The 18851-nt window shown below is 40.9% G+C and overlaps 3 protein-coding genes across 4 annotated transcripts; 2 read left to right on the top strand and 1 right to left on the bottom strand.

The window, feature by feature from the left end:
- Positions 1-365: 365 nt before the first annotated feature.
- On the top strand, positions 366-8682 carry dnajc11a (DnaJ (Hsp40) homolog, subfamily C, member 11a). The gene is made up of 16 exons (XM_034590945.1): positions 366-510; positions 1757-1886; positions 2018-2091; positions 3058-3159; positions 3287-3415; positions 3504-3626; positions 3795-3868; positions 3956-4145; positions 4249-4334; positions 4513-4629; positions 5131-5286; positions 5416-5485; positions 5738-5795; positions 7492-7634; positions 7760-7889; positions 8224-8682. Exons 1-16 carry the CDS (start codon positions 439-441, stop codon positions 8247-8249), a joined length of 1680 nt encoding a protein of 559 aa, XP_034446836.1. The 5' UTR covers positions 366-438; the 3' UTR covers positions 8250-8682.
- Positions 8683-9803: 1121 nt separating this feature from the next.
- LOC117764428 (F-box only protein 6-like) lies at positions 9804-14102 on the top strand. The gene is made up of 6 exons (XM_034590195.1): positions 9804-10370; positions 10907-11156; positions 11284-11398; positions 11480-11575; positions 12144-12279; positions 12372-14102. Exons 1-6 carry the CDS (start codon positions 10290-10292, stop codon positions 12513-12515), a joined length of 822 nt encoding a protein of 273 aa, XP_034446086.1. The 5' UTR covers positions 9804-10289; the 3' UTR covers positions 12516-14102.
- Positions 13291-18087, bottom strand: LOC117764431 (cell division control protein 42 homolog). Of its 2 annotated transcripts, none has more exons than XM_034590200.1 (6): positions 17949-18087; positions 17235-17377; positions 17071-17143; positions 16866-16975; positions 15626-15823; positions 13291-14775 (listed from the first exon to the last, which is right to left on the bottom strand). In XM_034590200.1, the coding sequence occupies exons 2-6, from the start codon at positions 17337-17339 to the stop codon at positions 14686-14688; spliced, it is 576 nt and encodes a 191-aa protein (XP_034446091.1). In that variant the 5' UTR covers positions 17340-17377; positions 17949-18087; the 3' UTR covers positions 13291-14685. The 2 variants fall into 2 exon arrangements, with proteins under 2 accessions (XP_034446091.1, XP_034446090.1); XM_034590199.1 differs by having other exon boundaries at positions 13294-15449.
- Between the last annotated feature and the right edge of the window lie 764 nt (positions 18088-18851).

Raw genomic sequence — 18851 nt, 5'->3', positions numbered from 1 at the left:
GTAAATAAGCTAAATTAATTTACTGACATATAATTCATACAACACTTAATTATTTGTTTACCTATAAACTGAAAATGAAGTAACATAGAAATGTAAAAAAAATAAATAAATAAATAAACACAAATTCAAATTGAGGAAACATTTAATTAGTTAAATAAAACTGTTGTATGGCTTCAATATAAAAACATCACTTCAATATTTATTTTTATATTTATACACAATATTAGTGTGTATGTACAATTTATTATAACATCGCTAACGGTGAAAATAAAAGTTTTGATCATTAAAAGTTTCAGGTAAAAAGACACACGCACAATAAAGAATGTAAACACAGTCTGGGTGTTGTAATTCATCCGCGACGCACGGGGGCGACAGAGGGTGCGTCCAAGTGTTTGGGCTGACGTAAATGACACGAAGAAGAAATGACCAGGTGTAAACATGGCGTCTTCCTTGGACGAGGATGAGCTCGGCAGTGATGATTACTACTCTTTGCTAAACGTCCGGAGAGAGGTACAGTAAGACGCCGGGATCTGAGCAGATGTGTGTGCGGGAGCATTTGGCTCAGACTCCGGGAGCTTTCGCCGGCTCCTGCCGATCCGCGGCTCGTGTGATCTGATTTAACGGCAGCTAGGTGGCTAGCTTGTGACCCTCGACATTGGCTTGTGTGCTGTGTGACTCCTCGGTCGGTACTTTGCGAGACAACCAGACAACTGACTGATCGGCTGCGACCTCGGTCCGGCTGCAGTTAGCAGCTAATGCTAATCAACTGACTGTCACTTTCAGTTTGTGTGTGATCCATCGGACTCGGGACACGCTGGTGCTGCTACTGTCCTAAAAGCTTTCACCGTGCAAGCAGATTATGCTGTCACCATGTGCTGTGACTTTTACGCAAATCAATGACACGATGTGCTGCCCGCTGACTAAAGTTTAACTAACTTGTCAAGTTTATACGAGAAATATTATAAGTCTGAAGTGAAGCTAAATCATACTTTCATTCAACCATGCTAGGAAAAAAAGTTTAATCCACCCAATTTCAAATAAGTAAACAACATATTCACATTCTTCACACTTTTACACACTTGTTTTAATTCATTCATTTGTCGTGAATTGTGACACGTGCACTAATCTAGGTATCCTGCTAAACCAGTACTTAGTAAGTTTGAGAAATATAAAGAAGCACTGGTATTGGCCCTTGAAGATTTAGGTTAATGTTTTGCAGTGATTGTATTTCCTTCTACACACTTAAGAAACTAAATAAAAAACAACAGGATATGTAACTCACTCAGGGTTACCCTCACTTTTTCATTAATGCAGGAAAACACAAAATATGTTATGGTTTCTATGCCTTGAAAAAAAACATCTATTCTGTTGGGTTTGGTAAAAGACTTCATTACATACATGTGAACACATACTCAAACTATGTCACCCCAGTCAACATAGATATGATTAGGGCTTTTTTGCACTGTAGTCTGTCTCACCCTAACTAATTTATTACCTATTAAATCAAAGCAACATCTGCAACTCTCTATCTAGATTGTTCGTGACAAGTCCTCAAAACCCTGCCGGGTGTTAAAGCAGAGCTGGTAGAGTTTTTTCATTGAAATGTTACGTGATCTGTAAATTAAGTTGCTAGTAGCCGAGTGCCTGAGTTCACCTGTAGCAACATCACGCTGTGTTTTTGTTTACTCCTGTGTTTGTGTTTTTGAAGTTTTCCTGCAAGGTTTCTCTCTCACACCTTTTCAATATTTGGCTTCAGGCAACACAGGATGAGCTGAAGGTAGCGTACAGGCGATTATGCATGCTCTATCATCCAGACAAACACCGGGACCCTGACCTAAAGCGACAGGCAGAACAGCTGTTTAACCTCGTACATGAAGCTTATGAAGGTGAGCAACATTTGGAGACATCATGCAGATGCAGCAACACATGAAGCTTATGATATGATCTTAATTAAAGTATTTAGAGACCTGAACTAAATTATTTGTGGATATTAATGGTGGATTTTCTCTGTTTCTAGTGCTCCGTGATCCACAGTCACGAGCTATCTATGATATCTATGGCAAGCGAGGACTCGATGTTGAAGGATGGGAGGTAAGTTCATTTCTGACTGTAGTTGCTGATAATTAATTAACAAGCTACCACTTGCAAGTAAAACAATGGCTATTGTGGCGATAGTCCACCATTTATTAGGCTCAAAATATGTAATAGCTGTGTCTCACTTCAGGGGCTGTATTGTTCAGACGCTGCATTTTAAAGGCTCTTTCAAATGTGTCCTGTGATAGATCGCTTGTCAAAAAGAGATTACAGCAGCAAAGACAAAACAGTCAGAGAACTCCACTCATAGATGTAATTATCATCAGTCAAATAGCTTATGTTACAAATGTTATGAATAAAAAAGAGGTGGCATTAGTGATCTTATATATACGGGTACTGATACACCTGTGACGTGCACTCTCAGAGTTCTGTATTCAAAACCACAGACTTGCCTCATACGATTTAAAAAAGAAAAAAGCTCATGTCCATCAAAATGAACACACAATGCAGAACTCAGAATAGATTTCAAGTTTGGCAGCTTTTTGACAGTTTTGACAAATTAGTCGTTTTTTTTTTTAATGTAGACATCTATGTAGATTGGAATGCTCTTGACGGAAATCTATAAATTTCAGTTTTCAAACGTTTGTTTTGATCATGTGACTTTGGACCATGTTGACGACATGGAGCATACAAATGTGATATTAAGTTTGCGTTTGATGCTCACTATGTTTTTCAAAATGTCTCTTAACTTGAAGCCGGTATTCCTACCTCACGAAGTCCCTGTCCCTACATGACATCGCTTCCTCAAACCTGCATGGAATAGTCAGTGTTTTGCTTCATCTAAAGCCCTTAATGTTCAAGAGAACAAAATATTATACTTTATATATATATTTACACAGGGAGAACATTCTGGAGCATGAAATACCTGTGAAATTACTCTTACTCTTACTTTTTATCTGCAACCTCTGAAGCAGCCAATCCTCCTTTTTCGCTTTGCATTCAAATCATATCTTCTTGCTCCAGGTGGTGGAGAGGAAAAGAACCCCTGCAGAGATCCGAGAAGAGTATGAGCGTCTTCAGATAGAGCGAGAAGAGAGACGACTTCAGCAAAGGACCAACCCAAAGGTATGTTCAGGGAAGATAACAAGCCTCGTACTTAACCTAACGTAGAAAAAAAGTCATTTAGAATCTTGTTCGTATTACGTACATTGTTAATTAACTTGGTATTCATTCCTGCACTTATTATTCACAGGGAACGATTAGTGTGGGTATCGATGCCACGGACCTCTTTGACAGATATGAGGAGGACTATGAGGATGAGGCCGGAGGGGGAGTCCCACACGTGGAAATCAACAAGATGCACATATCACAATCCATAGAGGTGATGAGAGAATCCTCACACGTCTTTAAGTGATGTTAACCATGTGTGTTTCATGTTAAAGCTGAAAGTTTTATATGTCCTCCCGCAGGCTCCTCTCACTACAAAAGACACAGCCGTTTTGTCCGGCTCCCTGTCAACCCACAATGGAAATGGAGGTGGCAACATTAACTTGGCCTTGAGAAGAGTCACCTCGGCTAAGGGCTGGGGAGAGGTACGCTGCATTCTCCCTGGGCACCACACATGCTCCATTTGTAATTTCATATGATGGCAAACTGGGACAGATTTTGTGTCACACTCCCTGTTTCCTCCTCTTCATCTGTCTGCCTGTGTGGTACAACATGCACTGACAATTTAAACCTTTTTCATTTGTGTGACGCAGGTAGAGTTAGGTGCTGGAGACACCCACGGACCTCTCTTAGGGATGAAGATATTCCGAAACTTGACGCCTCGATGGTAGGTTTTTGAAGTGCCAGACAAAAGTTGTGTATTTTTTTTAACCACATCATGAAGCATTATTTTATTTGTCCTCTTTTCTCTTAGCTTTGTGACGGCTCAGTGCGGCCTGCAGTTTTCATCTCGAGGCGTGCGTCCCGGGGTCACCACGGTTCTGGCCCGTCACCTAGATAAGAACACTATGGGCTACCTGCAGTGGCGATGGGGGATCCAGTCCTCTATGAACACCAGCATCGTCAGGGACACCAAGAGCAGCCATTTCACCCTCGCAGTGCAGGTTAACAGCCAGCAGTTCTATTTAACTTTAGTGGCCAAGACGCCATTAAATCAACACACGCTTGTCAGGGTCGTGTCTGAACATTTGCTTTTTGTCTCTGCAGATTGGCATTCCTCAAACTTTTATGATGATGAGCTACCAGTACAAGTTCCAAGATGACGATCAGACGAAGATTAAGGGCTCCGTAAAGTATGCTGTCATTGTATATTGTGCAATATCAAGACCTGAATGTAGGTCACAATGATATATATGTTTTGGTGAATCTGTTATCATAGTGAGTTGTGCGTTCCAGTAAGAAAACTGGCTCAAAGTCAATTCCACTCTAGAGTGCAGGTAAAGAGGCAGCGGCCACGTCTTTGTGTTGCAGATCAGGTTTCTTCGGCACCGTGGTAGAGTACGGTATTGAGAGGAAGATCAGTCGACACAGCGTCCTGGGGGCCACCGTCAGTGTGGGAGTGCCTCAAGGTGTCTCCCTCAAGATCAAGTAAGTGTGGCTCTTTGCTCCCATTTTCCTGTTTGGTGTAGATTCCAGAGGGTTTTTTTCCTCATATCGCTGATGCCATGGCGCCCATGAGAATTAAGACACAAGATAATAAGCCATTCAGATACAAGTTGTGTCTGTGTTGGGGGGGAGGCATCTTTGAGGATGTACACACAGGATTGGACCCATTCAGATGCTATGTAGTGCTCTGATATGATGTTTATAAGGATGTGTATATCCAGGCTATCTCAAGATAAATGCTCTTTGATACAAACAGTTCACTGTCTATCTGAGAGTGTGTATTTTCAATTGATGGCATTTTCAGTTTAAGGCAGATAGCTCTACGTAGCTGAGACAATACAAAAGTTTAATAATATTTTGAATGTGTGATCTTGCCTGATGATGTCATTTATTTTCAGCCCAAAAATCCCGAACATTACACAGAGTGACCACTTTTAGCAGCCGGTAAGATTATAAATACTGAAACCAGCTCTCTGCCCGCAGACTAAACAGAGCCAGCCAGACGTACTTCTTCCCGATTCACCTGACCGACCAGCTCCTGCCGAGTGCTGTATTTTACGCCACAGTTGGACCATTGGTTTTCTACCTCGCCATCCAGCGGCTTGTTATTCGGCCTTATGTGCGGGCCCAGAAGGAGGAGTAAGAAACCTTCACTTTAAGTCGGTTGATTCATGCAAGAAATGTTATTGGAAGTAGCACCGCATGTATTATTATGGCTGGATTTTACGAGTTCATTTTTATATCTCCATTTATCTTCGAACTCAACAGAGACTTGGAGAAGCACCGGGAGAGCTCGGCCTCTAATATCGCCAGAAAAAAACAGGAGGCAGAAGCAGCAGTGAGTGTTTTACAGGCTGAATTGCAGCTCTGGTGATAATCCTAGATTGTGGTTTAGTGTTAGATAAGAGATGCAGGTATTTGCTGTTGACTTTCAAGAAACATTATAAATCCCAGGACATTCAAACGAAGGGGCTGAGATGGAATTAGATAAAATGCAAAGTCTCATTGAATTTCATTTGTTTAATCCATATGATCCATATGAAATCTGATTGTTTTTGTCTTCCTCTCTGTCCCTTTCTCATCTCCTAAGGTCTTGCTCATGCAGGAGTCGGTGCGCAGGATAATTGAAACTGAGGAGTCCAGAATGGGTAAGATCAGTCATATTTAACGGATGAGCTTATGTTTTACATCAGGTTATGAAACAGTTTGATTCTCTTATATCTCTTTTACAACTAAATTAACGGGTATATGCAGGTTTTTTTAAAACACGGGTAATAAGGTAATTGGCAATAGACTCCTTTCCCATCGCTAGCAGAGGAAGTTGCCTTTTTGTTTTTATTTCCCCGGTGAGTCCTGTTTGACCGGATTTCAATGCACTGTCCATAGCAGACGTGCTTTGTGGACACTGATAATATTCAGGTGGATTTTTGTGGAGATATGGGCAGATTTTTAATCAGGATTAAAACAGTTGATAGAATAATAGATCTCGGTGGATTTTTTTTTAATGATCCTCCAGTTTCCATTTTTCGACGGGTGGTTACCGGGGCGTTTTAGTTGCCTCTCAGCAGACAGTATAATTTTCACCTAGGGGAGTTTGGCAAGGGATAATTTGGCGTATGACACCTGTGACAGTAGAGGTTGCTTTGATTTTAGTGTCATCAGAGGTCCCCTAGACTTAACACTTTTAAATGAACAATTAATAGCTGTGTGTGTGTGTACTTGTACTTCTATATTTGTGAGGACCATTTTGAGCATAGACCTTAAGGAGTGAGGACATTTTGGCCGGTCCTCAATTGTTTGAGGGTTAAGACTTGGTTTAAGGCTTAGAATTAGGTTAGAATCAGGGTTAGGGCAAGGCATTTAGTTTTGATGGTTAGGGTACGGGGGCTAGTAAATGTTAGTGTCCTCACTAAGATAGAAGTACTGATGTGAAATGGTTATGTTATCGTTAATGCAGCTTGCAATTAAAATTAATTGTTCTAAATTTTTGTTTTATGAACTTACAAAGGCTTTTAACTAATAGGTCTCAAATTACACTGGTTCTGTTATAAACTGTGGCGACACTTGATTAAAACTGTTCTCTGATCAATGTGGGGACTTGATATCAGTTCATCCAAAAACCAGGCTCTGTTTTATCTGTTGGTGAATAATTAGCATTTTGAATCCAAGTAAAATAAAGAAGTTAATCCATGAAATTCCCAGTTTTATAAAACTATCCTCTATGTTATGGAAGTTTCCTGGAAGCTGCTGAAAGGAGAACTCGGGCAGCAGCTGATGTCTTATGCAGAAGGTTTTAATGTAGACTTGATGCATCAAGGAGACCAGAAGGTGGAGCAATATACAAATGCCAACAGAGTAACATAAGCAATTGTCACCCCCCCCCCCCCCCCCCCCCCCCCCCAAATCTGAAGATGTCTCCCACAGCATCCCAGTATATCTCCCTCTACTTGCGTCACCCATTCTAACAGCACATCCATGAAACGCTAGAATTGCTGTCACTCTCTATGTTACATGTAGGTGTTCACATCCTAAATCACATTGAGTCCTTACGTCTTACCACTGGTCTAAATACACAAAAGAGTTGAAGTTGGTGAGAGTTGGAGTTGGTGTCTCTCTGTCTGGTGCATCTGAGTTAGATATGAAAGTCGCTGAGCGTAGACACTACGATGTACTGTTGGTCGGTCCTCTATCTATAACCTGACCTTGGGTACTGCTTAGAGAGAGAAGGGAGTATCTGTGGAATTTAGACAGGCACTTTTCGCCTGTACAGATATAATGTTATATACAATAATATATAGTGGTGTGAGGATGGTCAAAAATTCTCTATGCTTCCTCCTCAATCAGGTCTCATCATCCTCAACGCCTGGTACGGCAAGTTTGTTACAGACAACAGTAGAAGACACGAAAGGGCAAAGGTCATTGACGTGACCGTGCCCCTGCAGTGTCTGGTGAAGGACTCCAAACTCATCCTCACTGAGGCCACAAAGGTGAGAACATTGATCCAGGGCAAGATTTTCCAAAACCGAAGCAGATTTGTCAGTATGATGTGTAACAGATTTATGTCCTCAACTTGCTGTACGGTGATTTAGTGATGTGATGTTTTTTTCTCCAGTCTGGACTCCCTGGCTTCTACGACCCCTGTGTGGGGGAGGAGAAGAGCCTAAAGGTGCTGTATCAGTTCCGTGGAGTCATGCATCAAGTCCTGTCAGGAGACTCTGAGCCACTCAGGATACCAAAGCAATGTGAGTCCCTTTATCTACTGTACAGCACAGTGGCTACCTTGTGTGGGGATGTGTTGTCTTCTTGCTCCTATCTGCTGTGATATTTGGTGCGTTTCAGGGCAGGTTAAGGATTTCATAGATCGTATATATTATTTTGAACTTCCTCCCCGGCCCGTGTTCTAGATGTTTCTGGCAGCAGGGGGATTTTCCTTCAGCTCTGAGTCTTTGTAGACGTATTTGATGCAACACATCCCAGAACATTTTATCTCTGCTTTCTCCTAAAATCCACTGAGATTTACTTTCTGCCACCAGCATAATATGTTTCCTCTACTTGTTGTTCTCCCCCCCTTCACAGCTCACAGGATCGACGCCGACACATAGGAGGAGCTCCTCCGCTGACCAAAATGACTCAACTCTCGGCTGTGGATAAGGAAGATAGATAAACGTGTTTTAGATGCGACATTGGTTAAAGTCGCCGTTACTCAGAAATTGTTCATTTACCTTTTTTGTCTTTATATTCATTTAAATAAGCAGAGTGGCGTATGAGCGTCACAGACTGGACTGATCATAAGTCAGTATCCACAGACAGGGTTGTGGCCTGCTTGAAATTCTAATGTGACTCCAAAATCAATGGCTACCATCCTACTTCTCAGGGCTCAGAGCCTCCCTGGTATCCATTTATTTTTGGTATCGCTTGTAATTTATGATCGACTTCTATGTACTGTATTGTACATAGACTGCAGTGCCTATGTGATTGAAGACATGAATGCACCTCTGTGTATTTGCCATATTATTAAAAAAGAAGTCTCTCTAATGTTGTCAATTTGGTATGATTGTTTTGGGGGGTAAAGTGTGTAAGAGGAAATATCTTGATCACTTGTTTTGATTAAATTTAAGTATTTTTCTTCTGAAAAGGGAAACAACTGAAATGTGTGAATTTGGACAATTATATAAATGTGCTGGACAAAGGAAAAATATAGAAACATGCATTTTACATGACAGTTAACTTCAGTGAAGTCTGTGGGTCTTCTCCCTTTCGACACCTGTTTTTTTTATTTCTTTAATATCAGGGTGAGACTTTCATGAATCTCCTCTTTCTTCCCTTGCTTGTAAATGCGCTATAATTAGAAATAAGCTGATTAACTGGAAGCACGACAAGACCAAAGATTGTTTTACTTCCAGGGAAAAATGAAACACTGCTTTTTTTTTTTGAAGAATCATTAGTGGATCATGTAAAAGCACAGACACAAACAACATCCTGGAAATCCATCATGTGAAGACACTGAGGATTCCTTTATCAGGTCAAACTGCTTTTATCAGGTTTATTATCCTCTGTGCTCCTTGATGTTAATTAGTCATTAGATTATATTTTTTTTATAGGCACATTATTTACAGGTGAATCAATTTCAGCTTCTGTCTAATCATTAGTCAAGTCAGAATTATTTAGCTTAAATGTACCTTTTAGTCTTCTTTGTTTTTCTTGATTATATAATATTAAGTTATATCATATTATATTAAGTTATATTGCATTATGCTATATCAAGTTATATAACATTGCATTGTCATATTATATTATATTATATTTATTATATATAGTATAATAATTATATTAAGTTATATTACATTTCATTATGGTATTTTACATTGCATTATGTTATATTATATTTATTATATTTATATTATATATATATAGTATAATAATTATATTAAGTTATATTATAATACATTGTTATATAATAAATATATGATATATTAAGTTATATTATAATACATTGTTATATAGTAAATATATGATATATTAAGTTATATTACATTGCATTATGTGATATATTTTATAAAAAATATATTAAGTAAAATTATATTATATAATAATTGATTGTTGAGCTAAAGTAGCAGTTGTAATCACATTACTTTACAGCTTGCATTGACCGTCGTGTGTTTACTGCGTCAGCTGAGCGTCTAGCTCCGCCCGCGCTTCTGCCCCCGCTCCTCTGGGGCTGTCCCGAGGTGCAAAACGGAAGAAGTGGTGAAGTGACAACATGGAGTCTTTCTGTGGGAAACCTCCCGTCACCCGCGGTTTGTTTCCCCACTGAACACGAGGGGGTCTGTCGGTGCCGGTGGAACCGAACCAAGCGGTTAGAGCTCGGTACATGTCGCGTTGTAGCCGCTTCTAGCGCCACGTCTGCGCCTCGGAGCTGCACTTCCGCGTTGTGTTGTCGGACATAAATAACCGAAGATACGTGTTCATATCTCTGCGGCTGCTCGAGCCGTCGCAGCTGAGAAACCGAAAGGGGTTCGACGTATTTGATAGTTGGAGTCTGAGCGAGGGGGACGCTTCTGTCCCATAGACTGTTTACAAAGACGTCTGTCCCCGGCATAGGGAGAGGGAGGAGGAGGAGGAGGAAGAGGACAGCGGCCGACATGGGTTCAGGTCAGAGCTTCGAGTCCGCCCCTCGTCGGCTGAAGACGGAGACACAGTCCGGTTCCTCTTCTAATGAAGACGTGAGTGAGTCTCCTCCATGTGACTGCAGCAGCCGGAGGGTTTCACTTTCATTTCAGAGACACTTTGATATCTGACGGTTTTAAATGTGTTTAAATATTAATGTCCTAAAATGTACCAAAAATCATAGTATATAGTTTTGACAGATTTTAAGAAGAACAGATCAAAAACTACTCGTGAGAGGTTCCGATAATTAAAATCCTGCAACACTGATACTTTGAATTAATTTCTAATAATATGTTAGTTATTCTGTAACTATGCATAAGTTGCATTTGGGGTTTAATGTTTAATTATTGTATTTATCCTACGAGAAAAACATTGCAACAATTGTACAGACAGAGATAATCAGAAGAAGAATTCCAAATTTTGCAAAAGCAAAAAAAAAAACAATAATCAATAAAAGACAATAACATGAGCTCTAAGAGTCAACGGGTAAATACAGAGTCCAAAGGTTTATTATTGAGACAAGACCCTTTAAAAAGTCTGGATTGCATTAGTCTACAGATAAGCCTCATGTGTCCTGTTTGTTCCCTAGCAGCTGTCCGCTGTTCCTCTGGAGATCCTGGAGGAGATCTTACTGAATCTCCCTCACAAGGACGTGGTGTGTATTTGTCGGCTGGTGTGCCATCAGTGGAAAGAAGTGGCCGACAGTGAATCCTTGTGGAGAGAGAGATGTAGGAGAGAAGGATACCGCCCCAGTGATCCTTCCAAAATAACCAAGGGCTGGAGGTTGATTTACTTCTTGTGCAAGAAGAGGAGGAATCTCCTCAAGAATCCAACAGGGGAACGTAAGAAGACACAAAAATAACTTCCAACACTTTGTTACGTTGAGCTAGATCCTTGGTAGTTCTGCTAAACAACAAATCAGCCCTTTCGAAATACAACCTCTCACAATCCTACTCTTTGTGTTTTCAGATAAAATGCAGGGTTGGCAGATAGTGGAGAATGGTGGCGATAAGTGGAAAATAGAGGGAGTCATGGTGCGACATCCTGATGACACAGTCCAGAAAAACTTTGTGACTTCTTACGGGTGAGTATTCACACCAGGCGAGAGGCTCCAGGGGAGATGCAGAAAAATGTGGTGACTTGAAACAACCTCTGCTCTCTGCAGAATGTGCAAGAAGGCCCAGCTGATTGATCTGGAGAGGGAAGGCTACAACTCATCATTTATGGATCACTTCCAGCCAGACATCAGAATATCTGACTGGTGAGAACACCACACATCTATGTAATTGTTGAATCAATGGCAAATTGAGTCACTCTCAAACATAATCCAATTCTTTCTGTTATTATAAATGATATTATCTACACAGCTTGTCTATATTCATTAGTATGTCGGCGACGTCGAGTCATTACACACGAGTGCTACCTTTATTCAAACAATTGAAGTCCTGACTTTCAGAGTGGTTCCAAAAAATGTTTATCTGTATTAAACTAGTTCCACATTTAACTTTGACTATGGTTAAATTAAATCTGTTAAATTAAATAACCATTTACTGCAGTGGTTTATGAAACTCAAGATAAAGAACTCAGGTAAATATTATAATTTAGCCTGTTTGGATGCAAAAGAGTTGTTTGTACCTCACCCAATACCTGCTAGGACTGGCTCCAGTATAGATGGTGGATGGATGGAATAAAGAAAAACAGCATAATGAAAACGTAGGAGTGTGTGTCCCAGTGAACAGTGCTGAAAAAAACCGGACCCATAGTTAAAGCTAATTGTTGACTTATGATCTGCAGTGTGTGCTCACGCTGGTGCTTCTATATTTCCTCAGGTATGTACCACGATGGGACTGTGGCAGTGAGTACGACATCTGTGTCGAGTTGCTGAATCAAAAGAAGCAGCCGATCCACACTTTTGCTCCGGAGACTGTTCTCTTTGAGCAGTGGAACGAACAGAAATGGTGCCGGGTACGTCCACCACTTTAATTGGTCCAATTAGGTTCAGATGAGGTTTCGAAGCTCGGGGACAAATCTAGACTCACTGATTGTTTGTTTTTCAGATGACCCATGTTTTCCAGAGCTATGGATCTGGTGTGAGATACATCCGTTTCACCCATGGTGGCAAGGACACACAGTTCTGGGCAGGGTGGTATGGAATCCGTGTTACCAACAGCTGTGTGGAGATAAGTCCAGCAGTGGACTAGTAGCTCTTATGGATTTAATCTATTGCCTGAAATTGCACATTCATATATTCTGCCTTATACAATCTGTGGTCCTTTTACATATTAAAGGATTTTAATATGTACGGTTAAGAAGCAATAACAAAACCTCCTCCTGCTGCACCTTAAGAAAACATACAGTATATGCGGTTAAAAATATAAAAAAGTGATTTAACAATATATCTCAAGTAGTTAAGCCATTTTGAAGTAGAGGCTGAGCAACTAGAAGTTGTTTGTTTCAGCAGAAGAGCCATTATTATCCCTAAAAACAGGTCAGGTTCACAATCCACATTTCACTAGAAAACATAACCCCTGAACAACCCGTGGTTTTTTGAGTGTCATGTGGTTTTAGAACTCGTTAGGGACAGGAAGCCATGTAGCCGATAGTGAAGCAGCTTTAAAGGTCAGGCTCTCTCCAAACTAACTTTCGTGTTTGTTCGCTTCTCATTCGTCCTCATTGAAATGTGCTGTGATGATATCTGTAGTTATATGAAGACAAAGTTTGAAGATCTCATGTGATTCTGTCTGTAATGTTATAACACCGTCACACTTCTTTTGGCCCAGCAGCCATAATGGAAATATTCTTTGCACTCATCTGTAACGTGTCAGTTGTGATGTGGAATATTCATAATATAAAATATTTTTTTGGCTCAGAACTGGATGTATATCAAATTTGTACTTTTATACATCACGTCCCTCCGTCACCTGTGCAAAACTGTTTCAAGTACATGAACTTCATGTATTGACGACAGACAAGAAGTATTTGAAGTTAAGTTTATTCATAATACTGGTTTATTGTGATGTTTTATCACAGGCAAGATAAGATACAGTACAACCTTGATGTCAAATTGAATAAAAATCATAACAGTCCAAGAAACTTGTCATTTTCCTGGTTAATTGGATTTCAGGGTCACGTCAGCTTCTTCAAATCTCGTTATCAACAATGCACATGTTTCATTCAGTCAATAAGTATATTCTCACTCTATTTACAAATCAAATTAAAGCCCAACATCCAGGGCAAGGGTGAAGTAAAAGAAATGCAAATAGTATTAGTTCAGTCATCTTCACAGGATGTCAAACTATGTGTAGCATTTTATAAGACGTGTCACAATGTGTTGTTGCCATCTTAATGATGCCGTTGCAGCGTAGCAGCGAGTTTGTTCCCTTCACAAAATAAATTAGCCTCTGGTTATGAGCTGTAACGCTCAAAGTTTTGTTATATAAGGGCATAAACATCACGTTCTCACATACCTTACAAAACTTGTGCTCAAGTAGTTACTTAAATTGATGGTGACTGTTTGTGATAGATGATTTCTGATTGGAATGTTCCCATCGTTTGAGACTCCGGCTCAATGATTACTTGTTTCTCAGCCTCTGTGGATCTCTGCTCCGTCAGGAGTCGATTTGATCTGGTTTTCTTTGGGCGAACTAGAACTCCTGGGAGCATACCCTAGAAATGTCAGATTACGTCAGCTGGTTCATAGATCTTCCAGGAGCCTGTGTTTACAGACATTGTGTGAAACACAGCGACTCCTGCTAACTCTTTGAAATTGTGTCAGTTCTTAAAAAAAACCCCTGAAAAACAAAATATTTGAGTTCCATGGCTGTAGGTGAATCTATAATGCTACATTCATCAGTGATGAAAGAAAACTGCAGTCGCATATACCAGGATTGAAGATGCAGTGCAAATGATTCACTTTAGGAAAGAAAAGTTTCGGATGCAAGTTGCACTAATACAGAACTTGAGCTTCTCACTAACCCATCATTATAAGCTTATATTTGTGTTTCATAGGCCACTTGATACAACAGTTAGATCCACTACAACACCACCATTACATAGTCAGTTCTTCCACTCATGTCAAAATCAACTGGTCAAAGTGATCTATTATTGAACTGTTACCTACAGTTTGCTGATATACTTCACGTATTCAGTGTTCACATTATGCAAGACCACTTCCGTGGGTTCAAATCATCACCAAAAGCATCAATCTTAAAATCATGTTCAGCACATTGACTATGTTTGTAGGCTAAATCAGTCAGAAGACAAATATTTCATGATCTCTCAACTCATCTTGGAATGTGCTTGTGCAGGAAAACCTCTTCAGGACTGTTAACCTAGATACGGAAAGTGGTGTGGAGCCGGCTGCGATGAAACTTAGAGCAGAACACATTTATGTCTTTTCTTAGGTTCGGGGGGCTCCAGGGCCGCCAGTATTGCCTCATCAAACACATTCTTTAACCCTTTCTGTGGAAACAAGATATTCATATTCAAAACAGAGCCGTGCTCCAAATACAAATCAACATCTTCAGGGAACTCATTGCAAAAAGAAAGCTGAGGAGAAATGGAGCAGGACGATCAAAATGTTCCTTTATTCAAATAACATTAACAAGACTCTCCTCATGATCAAGTTGTCTGTGTAAAGACAAAAGCCCATGGGAATTTTTTTTTTATGCTGCAGTAGAAAAAAAAAAAAAGGTTAATACTGTCTTAAGACAGAATTTAGCTTAAATACTTTTTAGGGTACAACTGATGCTGAAGAGCTCGATACCAAAACTATACCAAAACCAAAACTCAGTCATGTCCAGTTACACAGACTGAAAACAGAAAGAACTCAAGATTGGCACTTTTGACATATTAGGCAGCATTGATTATTGGGATTAGGTCAAGTCGGAAAAAAGAAAAAGCACACATGATCAGAAGGAGTTAAGTTAACGGGCACAGAGTTTGTAAGTTTAAAAGAGCAGTGTGGTAATTTCAGTGACAGACATATCTTTACAATGAGTAAGCAGCAGACGATCGAGAGGCAAGAAGCAAGATGCAAGAAGACATCAGAACAAACAGCATTTTCTCTTTCTCTGAGTTTCAGGGGGCTCTAAAGCGGCAAGGATAGCCTCATCAAATACGTTCTTCAGTCCCCGCTACGGAGAGAGGAAGAGAAGGGAGAAAGACAGGCACACAACAGAGAGTTAGACGGAGTTTGAAGCTAAAGGTTGTTAGCAAGAGAAAAGACAAAGCATTTCCACCCTTGTTAGGAAATCAAGACACATGCTTGCCAGACCAGCTTTTTTACTGTTGCTTTAACGGGAGGTCTTACCTGTGTTAGGGCCGAGCACTCAACATATTTGACTGCCTTAAGGTCACGGGCCAGCTTTTCTGCTGTCTCGGGGGTGATTGGCTTCTGTTTGTTCTTGGCTAACTTCTCCACTGTGGAGGGGTCGTCGCGCAGGTCGATCTGAGTGCCTACCAACAGGAACGGGGTCTTGGGACAGTGGTGAGTGATTTCAGGAACCCACTGGAGAGAAAAACAAAAAGTTACTCTGGATGTTGGATGTTATGCATGAAAAGTGAGAGAGGGGTTTATGGGTTTTTGGGATATAGAAAATAGGCAAATTTTATTAAACCTGTTTTCTTACTTTATCAACTTTACTCACTTCATGTATTTATCAGCGTGCCCCCAATCATGACAACAACTCAAACGTTGTGGCATTAGAGTAGATGAATGGGCTGCATTTATAAAAGGCTTTTCTAGTTTTAACTATCACTCAGAGTGAGTCACATTCACCCATTCATACAGCGCTTCTATATATAGCGCTTTTCTATCACACATTCCTTTCACACAGTGCTGGCACAGCCCTCAGGGGCAATTTGGGGTTCAGTGTCTCGCCCAAGGACACTTTGACAGGCGGACTGGAGAACACAGGAAACCGACCTTCTGATATCATGTATTTGAATTCTGACAATGCTTTATATTATACCTATACTGGTCTCCTGTACATGGTCAGATCCCCTGCTAGTTAGGAAATTGAAGACATGACTTGCAGCGAGATACCGATCCCTGCACATCGTTTTTTTGATTTTGTGTCTGGGTGGGCTTCTGAGCATTTATGTCCTCTTACAGTATAAATCACTGTGTTAGTGTTACTTCTATTATGGCAGTCTGTCTTGTATCTTGTCAAGTGTTGCCTGCTGGGGCCTAACTGAAGTGTGTGTGTTGTTATTTGACACGGGGGACCACACTTACTTCCCCTCAAGGGATAAAAAAGTTTTTTTAATATCGATCTAATTCAATTTTGGTCCTTTACTGTCAAGTTTGTGTCAAACAAACAGTTATAAAGATCGATATAGGAACATTTACAACCTTTTTAAACCTTACACCAGTAACTTGACAAAACATTTAAGGTAAACACAGCTTCATACAGTAATTCTCCAGTCACTTAATCACAGAGCGGAGCACTATGGTATGGATTGTGCCATGAAGATGGAAGGAAGGAGAGAAAAGGGTCGATTTGCAGGTTAGCGGCTGCACCGACATCAAATACACAACTTGCACTCACCTTTTCTTTAACATTCTCAAACGAGGAAGGGGATACGACTGAGAAGCAGACTAAGAAGACATCTGTCTGTGGGTAACTTAGTGGTCGTAACCTGTCATAATCCTCCTGACCTGTGGAGAGACAACAACACAACAAGTTCATTCACCACAGGACAAGACTCAAAATGGATTTGAACTCAATTAAGAGGGGGAATAAACAAACTTACCTGCTGTATCAAATAAGCCGAGGGTGTATGGTTCTCCCCCGATCATCACAGTTACAGCATAGTTGTCGAACACCTACGATGAAAATGAAACAAACAGCTTTCAGGATTATTACTGCCAGCACAGACCAGACTGTGAAAACACCCCCACACACACACGTACTTACTGTGGGGACATACTCCGAGGGGAATTTGTTGGTGGTGTATGAAATCAGCAGGCAGGTTTTACCCACTGCTCCATCACCCACCACCACACACTTGATAGTCTGCATCTCTGTGCTTTTTCTGGATCAGCTAGCGAACTCGTTAGCTGCAGAGGAGAAGGAGGAGGAAGAGGAGGAATAACAACAACCATTAAAAATGTATAATAAAGATAAATGCATCGTCCCTGAAACAAGTCCAGGTCATCATGAGTCAATGGAAGCGTTGATTAGGCGATGTGACCGGATGAGGGGGGACGCGTTTTCCTGGCATTAACTAATAAAGTGTCACACCCCATTACCAACACTGTCTGGACGCTAGCGCTGGCTAACGGTTCTCACTCGCTGGCGCCTGGTGACTTGATGTAACACTGCTAACTTTAGCGTGTGAAAACCTGGTAATGGCGGACATATAATATAACGACAATATCTACTTAAACAAACACACAATGCTGATAAATAAACGAGAGGATGTTTGTGTTTCGCTTAGCATGCTAAGCTAACGCAGTAATCGCCAGGCACCGCTAGCTAGTCAGCGAGTTAGCAAAACGGGTATGGCTAACGCTGGCTGGTAAAAAAAACGAATGGGTCCCCGCTAACAAGATGAAGAACCCGGGGTCGGAGCGGATGTTTGCCGACTGACCGAACACGCGGAGGTGGGGAAACGTCTGCGGTGCCTACCTGCGTCTCTCCCTGTCTCCTCTCGCCGGTGTTAGCTCTGTTTCGCCGGGCGTTGGCACCAGCGACCCGCAACTTGGTTCACTCACTTCCACTGGCACCGTCAAGTCAGGGACGATCACACCGGAAAACCCCTTTCAGAGTAAAACACTCAAACGTGTAACGCTACATTTAGCGCATGATTAGCACCGTGACATTTGTTGTATGGAGATATGAAGATGCTACCGTTGTTTATCTCGACTTTTTCTTCCTCTATATGCAGGATTATTAATTATTCCCAAGAAGAGTTTCCACTTGTTTCCTTTTTAGGGATTTTGCTTTGAAAGCCAACGTCCGGTCGTTATGTTGTTCGGCTTGACAGAAGCGGAGGCTGCAGAAGTGGTGACGTCACCTCCTCGATCCCTCACATCCTCCATCCTCACCTGAATCTGAGCTCAGCCACAGTTTGTGAATATCATCCAGAAGGTTTAGAGATTTAAATTAGATGAAGACGAAATATGAGAGATCCATTCATTTCGGTTTAGCTGAGTGGGTCTGAGGGACAAGAAAAACAGAGAACAACTGGGTAACATTTCATAATAAGCCCCAAACTTACAGTGTCCTTAAAGGTTCCATGTGTAGAATTTAGTGACATCTAGTGGTGAAGTTGCATGTTGCAGCTGAATACCCCTCACCTCACCCTCTCCTTCCAAACAGGAAAGAGAACCTGTGGTAGCCTTCAGTTGTCCTAAAAAGTCAAAAGGTGTTTAGTTTGTCCAGTCTGGGCTACTGTAAAAAACATGGCGGCCTCCGTTGAGAGGACCCGCTGATGTAAATATAAAGTATTAAATATAACGGCCCATTCTAGGTAAAGAAAACAACCATTTGGTACAATTTTGATGAAACACACTAGTGAAAACATCACTA

This window comes from Hippoglossus hippoglossus, chromosome 7 (assembly GCF_009819705.1).
Source record: "Hippoglossus hippoglossus isolate fHipHip1 chromosome 7, fHipHip1.pri, whole genome shotgun sequence".
Taxonomy (NCBI): domain Eukaryota; kingdom Metazoa; phylum Chordata; class Actinopteri; order Pleuronectiformes; family Pleuronectidae; genus Hippoglossus; species Hippoglossus hippoglossus.
The sequence above is the reverse complement of the archived record's forward strand: the minus strand, read 5'-3'. Positions and strand labels throughout refer to the sequence as shown.

Coding starts and splice junctions, on each gene's coding strand:
- dnajc11a (XM_034590945.1), top strand. CDS start 439: ATGGCGTCTTCCTTGGACGAGGATGAGCTCGGCAGTGATGATTACTAC. Junction 2,092..3,057: donor TCGATGTTGAAGGATGGGAG/GTAAGTTCATTT, acceptor TTCTTGCTCCAG/GTGGTGGAGAGGAAAAGAAC. Junction 7,890..8,223: donor ACTCAGGATACCAAAGCAAT/GTGAGTCCCTTT, acceptor CCCCCTTCACAG/CTCACAGGATCGACGCCGAC.
- LOC117764428 (XM_034590195.1), top strand. CDS start 10,290: ATGGGTTCAGGTCAGAGCTTCGAGTCCGCCCCTCGTCGGCTGAAGACG. Junction 11,399..11,479: donor AACTTTGTGACTTCTTACGG/GTGAGTATTCAC, acceptor TGCTCTCTGCAG/AATGTGCAAGAAGGCCCAGC. Junction 12,280..12,371: donor ACGAACAGAAATGGTGCCGG/GTACGTCCACCA, acceptor TTTGTTTTTCAG/ATGACCCATGTTTTCCAGAG.
- LOC117764431 (XM_034590200.1), bottom strand. CDS start 17,339: ATGCAGACTATCAAGTGTGTGGTGGTGGGTGATGGAGCAGTGGGTAAA. Junction 15,824..16,865: donor TTGAGAATGTTAAAGAAAAG/GTGAGTGCAAGT, acceptor TTTTCTCTCCAG/TGGGTTCCTGAAATCACTCA. Junction 14,776..15,625: donor AGTGCTCGGCCCTAACACAG/GTAAGACCTCCC, acceptor TTGTTTCCACAG/AAAGGGTTAAAGAATGTGTT.